At 31.3% G+C, this 7,953-nt stretch overlaps 2 protein-coding genes across 2 annotated transcripts; both read left to right on the top strand.

Moving 5' to 3' along the window:
• The first annotated feature begins 4,881 nt into the window (after positions 1–4,881).
• LOC17878401 (putative protein phosphatase 2C-like protein 45) lies at positions 4,882–5,373 on the top strand. The gene has a single exon (XM_006285089.2). It carries the CDS (start codon positions 4,882–4,884, stop codon positions 5,371–5,373), a length of 492 nt encoding a protein of 163 aa, XP_006285151.2.
• Positions 5,374–5,747: 374 nt separating this feature from the next.
• LOC17877733 (uncharacterized protein At5g39570) lies at positions 5,748–7,838 on the top strand. Its single transcript, XM_006283763.2, has 2 exons — positions 5,748–6,949; positions 7,448–7,838. The coding sequence occupies exons 1-2, from the start codon at positions 5,792–5,794 to the stop codon at positions 7,535–7,537; spliced, it is 1,248 nt and encodes a 415-aa protein (XP_006283825.1). The 5' UTR covers positions 5,748–5,791; the 3' UTR covers positions 7,538–7,838.
• Positions 7,839–7,953: the final 115 nt, after the last annotated feature.

The raw sequence follows: 7,953 nt of genomic DNA, 5'->3' as shown, positions 1-7,953 counted from the left end.
CATCTTTATTCCGTGTCGTCTTACTCTCCCTTTTGTCTTCTTCATCTTCAGTCTCATGTCTCTTTCGTTTTGTCTTGATTTGGCTTGTCGAATTCTCGACTTCAACATCTCTATCGTCATCACCAGCCTCATCACGACCATCACCAGCCTCATCACAAGAATTTTCATTGTCTTCTCCATTCGTGACTTTCTCAGAACCATAAGCAGCTTCATCACTTGCGTTGCTTTTCGGATTGAAATCTGTAACACTTTCGCATAGCAAAGGACTAATATGCATCTCGTAACTTCCTAAATCCTTACGATAGATCCCAAAATTTATTTTCCCCAATTATGAGGAACCGTAGATGTTTCTCCCAAAGCTACGTGGTTATATGGTGTTGTTGAGACTTGGATTAGGGTGAAACGCAATGAGTAATCGTGATTAATGGTTTAATCGGGTTTAGTAATCGTGATTATCTATCTCAATTGGAGAGGTACTGTTTTAGATGGTTTTAAAAGTATAAGTTGATTTATGCAGAATAAATCAAGTTTGTGTTGTTTTATGAAGAGATCAAAAGTACATGTTGAAATACTGAGAATAGAATAAGTACAGGTTGTAATAATGTGGCAACCCATATATATATATACTAGTTTAGTACCCGTCCGATTGACGGGTTATCTATATTTAAAATTAAATTAAAATTAAAATTTAGAGAATTTTTGAGAAATACCCCTTTTGGTGTACCCCTTGTTAAAAATACTTTCTTTATCTATCCATTTTTAAAAATACCCCTTTTTAAATATAAAAAATTATAAAGTTTTATATAGTTTATAAGGTACTTCTATATAATATCTACTACTGGGAGATTCGATACAAATATTTTAAAATGTTTTAAATAGTTTTAAATCGTTTTTATAAGTTTTATAAGGTTTTTAAAAGGTTTTTAAAAGGGTTTATACGGTTTTTATAAGGTTTTTATAAGGTTTTTATAATTTCTTTTTACGGTATTTATGAAAGGTATATAAAGTTTTATACACATATAAAAATAATTTGTGTATATATTTATAAGCTTACACACATATTTGGATATATTTCAACATTTTTAGTGGGTTTTTCGATAAAGTTTGAAAAGGGGATATTTTTAAAAAGAGGTATATGAAAAGAGGTATTTTTGAAATTCCCCCTAAAATTTATTATAACTTATAAAAAATAATTTCCAATTTTTTTTTAAAAAAAATAAGATATATTAATTTCATTTGGTAAGAGATTTATTTGGTTTGAAGTATCAAATAAACGTGTATATATATATATATATATATATATATATATATCTTAAAATTCCTTATTATACGTTAATTATAAAAATCTAGTAATGTCAAATTGACAATCACCAAAACATTTGGGAGCTACAGTAAAACCTCTATAAATTAATAATATTGGGACCATGAAAATCTATTAAAAATAGACGTTTAATTTATCGATAAATTAATTATTATTAATTTATAGAGAGATTTTTATAATTTGGAAAGTTTTTCCAAAAAAATTTAAAAATAAAATCTAACAAAAACTAAAATGTCTATATATACATATATTTTGAAATTTTTACCTAATTATTAATTTATAATATTGATGGGACTATATATTTACAAAGCATTTTCAAAAAAATTATTATCTTATTATTTTATCAAAATGTGTTAAAATTACACTGGTCCGAGTTGGGACCAGAGAAATTTATGAATTTATAGAGAATATTAATTTATCAAGTATTAATTTATAGAGGTTATATTTTGGAGCTATTCACCATTACTCATAATATTGCTAAAATATTTTATAAAATCTTAATTTAGCAATTATCCTCTAAAACATGATTATACCATTTTGTAAAATTTTTTATTTCTTAACTTTAAAATTGTAAAAAATCATTCTCAGACTATGAAAATTAATTAATTATTATTTAATATAATGGTAAAGTTCTTTCAAATTAACATCAATCTAAAATATGATGTTAAATACAAATATAATCATTTGTAAATAAATTCATATAAACAACGCAAATAAACATAAAGATTCTAAAATAAATTATAGCATCTTTGAGGAAAACATTAAAAAATCTTTCAAATACGAATTATAAAAAACTACATATTTTCTTTATAAATATTTAAAATTACTATATTACGATTTATATTGAACTTTGTTATCTTTAATTTAAGCTAAAAATATTATTTTTGAAATTCTTTTATTCACCCTTATGTTTTAGACAATGAAATTGCTCAATGGCATAATACATTCATACATAAATTAAAAATTAAACAAATATAACATATTATAAAATAAAAATCATGAATAAAATTATTTGTTTAGTTAAACTCAAAATCTAATTTATTTGTAAACTGTAAATCCTAATTCTCCTTTATGAACCCAAACAGATACATAACATTGTTTAATTGTAAAACCTAAATCACTCCTCTTTAATAAACCCAAACCGATAAATAATCTCGTTTAATTATAAATTCTAAACTATAATGCAGATTTATAAACTCAACATGTAACCCTTATAATTGTATAACCTAAAACTGGCAAAACCAAAAATTAGGTTAATAGTTGAAAGAGAATTTTTGAAAAATACCCCTTTTGGCGTAGGGAAAACGGGGAAAATCAATCCAAACTATTTCCCGAAGGTATTTTCATACCCAAACTCACGTACTCTGAATTTTACAACTCAAACCAGCTTTCAATTCAAATAACCAACCTGAACCACATCAAATTTTGTCGATTTCAACCTCGACGTTAACTGTATCCCTGTCCATCTTGAAGATTTGGACAATCAAGCTTAAGCTTCTGTAAAAACCAAGAGAACTTAAGCTTAAGCTTAAGCTTGATTGTCCAAATCTTCAAGATGAGCAAGGATATTGTTAACGTCGAGGTTGAAATTGACAAAATTTGATATAGTTCAAGTTGGTTATTTGAATTAAAAGCTGGTTTGGGTTGTAAAATTCCGAGTACGCGAGTTTGGGTATGAAAATACCTTCGGGGAATAGTTTGGGTTGATTTTTCCCGTTTTCCCCTTTTGGTGTACCCCTTTTTAAAAATACACCAATTTTCTATCTATTTTAAAAATATCCCTTTTCAAATATGAAAAATTGTAAACTTTTATATAGTTTATAAGGTACATCTAGATCATCATTACTATTGGGAGACTCAATACAAATATTTTTAAAGTTTTAAAAAGGTTCTAAACGGCATTTATAAGACTTTTATAAGGTTTTTATAAGGTTTAAAAAGTTTTTTTTTATGTTTTTAAAATAATTTTAAAACGTTTTTAAAAGGTATTTATATGGTATTTAAATTTACACACATAGAAAGATAATTTGTGTCTAAATATATAAGCTTACACATTTTTGTTTTATAAATATCAATTTTTTTACTTTTTAATTATCAAAAATACCCTTTTTCCATACCACTTTTTAAAAATACCCCTATTTCAAACTTTATAAAAAAACCACTTTAAATGTTGAAATTTATCCAAATATGTGTGAAAACTTATAAATATACACACAAATTACCTTTATATATGTTTAAATTTTTATATATCTTTCATAAATAGCGTAAAATAACTTATAAATACCTTTTAAAAACCTTATAAACCCTTTTAAAAACCACTTAAAAACCTTATAAAACTTGTAAAAACGATTTAAAACCTTTTAAAACATTATAAAATATTTGTATCAAATTTCCAAGTAGTAGTTATTATATAGAAGTACCCTAGAAACCATATAAAACTTTATAATTTTTCATATTTAAACATGGATATTTTTGAACATGAATAGATAAAGGAGGTATTTTTGAAAAAGGGTACACCAAAAGGGGTATTTCTCAAAAATTCTCTTTAATTTTTTATATATATATTTTTAATGTTATTTAAAAATTCTATTTGTATCTTAATATTAACAAAATTAGATATAACATATTGCGACATCTTATGTTTTTACTTGACACTTATCATGATCACGTGAGTTTATAAATTTAAAAACCAAGTTTTGACATATAATCTCGTTTAATTGTTAAACTTAAACCATAATTTTAATTTATAAAGATAAAACATAATTCTTATTTATCATTTGTATACCCAAACCAACAAATAACCTAATTTAATTGTAAAATTAAAGTTTAAACCTTAATCCTCTTCTGTAAACAAAAACCGCCATATATTCTTGTTAATTATAAATTATAAATTCCTATCTTATTAATAAACCAAATTGACATAACTGAAATTAGATTATTTGTTTAATTTTATTAATAATTTTTACTATATAATTCTTTATAATATTTATTTTATATATTTCCTTCTTCGATAGGGTTAATAATATTTCTATTTTATCCAAATATTAACAAAATTAGTTATGCCACGTGTCAACATCTTATCGTTTATAATTGACACGTGTCACGATCTTGTTAATGGCTGACTTTGAAAACCAAAGTTTATATAATAAGATGGACATTAATTATTTATTTATTTATTGTAAGAGATTTGTTTTTTTATGAGTTATAAAATAGCTCTAAAGAGTTTTAAAAAAAAAGTAAAGGTTAAAGAAAATAGTTAGCCTTTGAAGTTAAAAACCTGTAATGGAAATTAAAATCTACAAAACAAGCCCTAAATTTAAAATCAACATTGAAAAAAAAAAAAAACCTAGGACAATTTTTTTTTCTTTGCCAAACCATAAACCAACAAAATCAAGACACACTAAATTCAATTAAAATTTTGATTCATAAATTAAATTAAATCCGTATTTGTAATATAGTCCGTTAATTTCTTTATAAACCATACTCCGTCTGAGGAATGGTTCTTACAACAACATCTTATCCGTGCTGACCTTGGGTCTGGAATTTCCCGTAGTCTTCCGATGTCACATAGATGGCTTAAACCTGCATCTGGGATATTAAAGTGTAACGTTCATTGCTCATGGGTGAATGATCATGCCTTCTGTGGAGGAGCTTGGATAATTCGAAATCATTTTGGTGATGTTTTGTTTCATGCTCGAGACGCCTTTCTTCCCCGTTCCAACAGGATTACAGCGGAGCTTAGTTGCATTTTATGGTGTTTACAAAGTCTAAAGGATCTTCATGTTCTTTCCTGTGAAATATGGACAGATTGCTCGGCAGGAGTTGCAGTTCTTGAGTCGCCGAGAGCATGGCCCAAATATCATTCACTTGTGGACAAAATATTTGACGTGCGTCGTACTATGGGTGAGATCTCCTTTAAGCTGTCTGCTGTTACGGCAAATTTGGTGGCCAGAGACATTGCGAAGAGTGTAACTAAGGATGGTCGACTTACATCGTACCTCGCCTTAGGTGGGCCGGCGTGGTTGCAAGAGAGGATTGTCCAAGAGCAATGAGTGTGACTTTGAGTGGTGTTTTATTGATTCTTTTCTTGCTTTGTAAGGCTTAATTAACTTCTTTTCTTAATAAAGTTTAGTGATTCAGTGTTAAAAGAAAAACCATACTCCTAACTGGTTTAGTTCGAAGTTCCCGGTTCAATTAGTCGGCAACCGGTACAATCAAATTGCTTTTCTACCAATTAAGACAGAGACACGTGGCATAGCTTACCCGAATCGTAGTGGTCTCCATGTAAACAGCATGAAACTGTGACCCACGTTAATAACTAAAAAGAGAATCCACAATTATTAATTTTAAAACGCAGCGTTTTGCGAACCTTTCATCTTCCTCCACGTATATATATAAATTCTCATTTCATCATTTTTTTATCAGATCCAAGGAAAAAAAGAGAAAACACAGAGAGAAGCTTCTGAAACGATGCCGTACTATACCAGAGATGAGAACGACGTCGACGATTTCGACGAGTTTGATCCAACGCCGTACAGTGGCGGTTACGACATCACGGTGATTTACGGCCGTCCGATCCCACCTTCTGATGAGACTTGTTACCCTCTCTCGTCTGGTGTCGATGACGATTTCGAATACGAGAGACCTGAATTCACTCAGATCCATGAGCCTTCTGCTTACGGAGACGAAGCTCTCAATACAGAGTACAGTAGCTATTCTCGACCCAAGCCACGACCCGCATTTCGACCCGATTCAGGTGGTGGCGGTCATGTTCAAGGTGAGAGGCCGAATCCTGGTTATGGATCTGGATCTGGTTATGGTGGTCAGACGGAGAGTGAGTATGGTAGGAGGCCTGAATCTGGATATGGTGGTGAAACTGAGACGGAGTATGGTCGGAGACCTGAGCAGAGTTATGGATCTGGTTATGGTGGTAGGACGGAGACTGAATCGGAGTATGGATCTGGTGGTGGAAGAACTGAGGTTGAGTATGGTAGGAGACCTGAATCGGGGCTTGGATCTGGATATGGTGGCAGATCGGAGTCTGAGTATGAGCGTAAGCCTAGCTATGGTAGGTCTGAGGAGCAAGAGGAAGGTTACAAAAAGCCTAGCTATGGAAGGTCCGAGGAACAAGAGGAAGGTTACAGGAAACCTAGCTATGGAAGGTCCGAGGAACAAGAGGAAGGAAGTTACAGGAAGCCTAGCTATGGAAGATCTGAGGAACAGGTTGAAAGTTACATAAAGCCTAGTTATGGAAGATCTGAGGATCAAGAGGAAGGTTACAGGAAGCCTAGCTATGGAAGATCTGAGGATCAAGAGGAAGGGAGTTACAGGAAGCCTAGCTATGGAAGATCTGAGGATCAGGAGGAAGGGAGTTACAGGAAACCAAGTTATGGAGGGTCTGAGGAACAGGTGGAGAGTTACATTAAGCCTAGCTATGGAAGATCAGAGGATCAGGAGGAAGGGAGTTACAGGAAGCCTAGCTATGGAAGGTCTGAGGAACAAGAAGAGGGGAGTTACAGGAAGCCTAGCTATGGTCGTCGCAATGATGATGATGATGATAATGAACAGCGCAGGAACCGTTCTGGTTCTGGTGATGATGAGGAAGGGAGCTATGGTCGCAAGAAATATGTAAGTTGAATCAATTATCATCTCGTTTAGTGGAATTGTGCATAGTGTGACTCTAGATTGTGTGGAAATAAGTTATGGTTTGCTCAAGTTTACTCCTTTGTTGATCATAGTGTAGTAGAGTGATCTCCATGACTCCATATGAAAGTAAAGTTTACATCTCTAGAGGTGGTTCCATTCATGATCTAGGCATCTAGCCATCTATGAACACTCATTATAAAGAACCCTGTTTATAGCCTCTGTTTTTGGATACATGTCAACAATCATCTCTCTGTTTCACATTCTGAAATTGATTTGCTTGATACAAAAGCTAGTTTTAGGACTCCATTTGACTTTTGTTGGTATTGAATTTGGAAAGCATGTTGGATATGTGAAGGTCTTAAATACAGAACATCTCTTATCCTTTCTTATGGTTGCTCACAGCAGTACCATTGTATGTTAGAACATTACGAAGGATGCAGTATTTGCTTAACTCTAATCATCTTTGCACACAATTTGCAGGGTGGCAATGACTCTGATGATGATGAGGAGAAGAAGCAGCACCGTCACAAGCATCACCACCAGAGACGTCGTGATGAAGACGATGACTAAAAACCTCTATCTGCTAGAGAGTGTAATGAGAAAGTGTGTTTGCTTAGCTTCAAATATCTACTAAATAAAGAGCTAAGTCACATATCTTTCCTACATAATTTCTCCCGACGTTGGTGTTATGTTTGTTTGAATCTCTATACTATTACTACAGAGTCTTTGAGTTTTGTACTGGTTCAGAATAAAACCTTGAAGTGCTATTGTGTCACCATGTAACCGTTTGCTTCTCTGTTTCTTTTTCTATCTATTTGTTTGTTGTTATGATTTACAATTTCGAGTAATATCATAATGTTTCTTGCATGAATTAGAATCATAATGAACATTTAGAATCATAATGAACATTTGTTGAATCAATTGGATTAATGTGATTATTATTACTCCTAGGGAAGATTGGCGATAAATTAAACACCAACTACATT

This window comes from Capsella rubella, unplaced genomic scaffold (genome assembly GCF_000375325.1).
Source record: "Capsella rubella cultivar Monte Gargano unplaced genomic scaffold, Caprub1_0 scaffold_7, whole genome shotgun sequence".
Lineage (NCBI taxonomy): Eukaryota > Viridiplantae > Streptophyta > Magnoliopsida > Brassicales > Brassicaceae > Capsella > Capsella rubella.
This window is presented reverse-complemented; position numbering and strand designations above follow the sequence as displayed.

Bases quoted from the DNA above. Each gene is read 5' to 3' on its own strand.
- LOC17878401 (XM_006285089.2), top strand. From the start codon at position 4,882: ATGTCACATAGATGGCTTAAACCTGCATCTGGGATATTAAAGTGTAAC.
- LOC17877733 (XM_006283763.2), top strand. From the start codon at position 5,792: ATGCCGTACTATACCAGAGATGAGAACGACGTCGACGATTTCGACGAG. The intron at 6,950-7,447 runs GTAAGTTGAATC...CACAATTTGCAG, and splicing joins GCTATGGTCGCAAGAAATAT to GGTGGCAATGACTCTGATGA.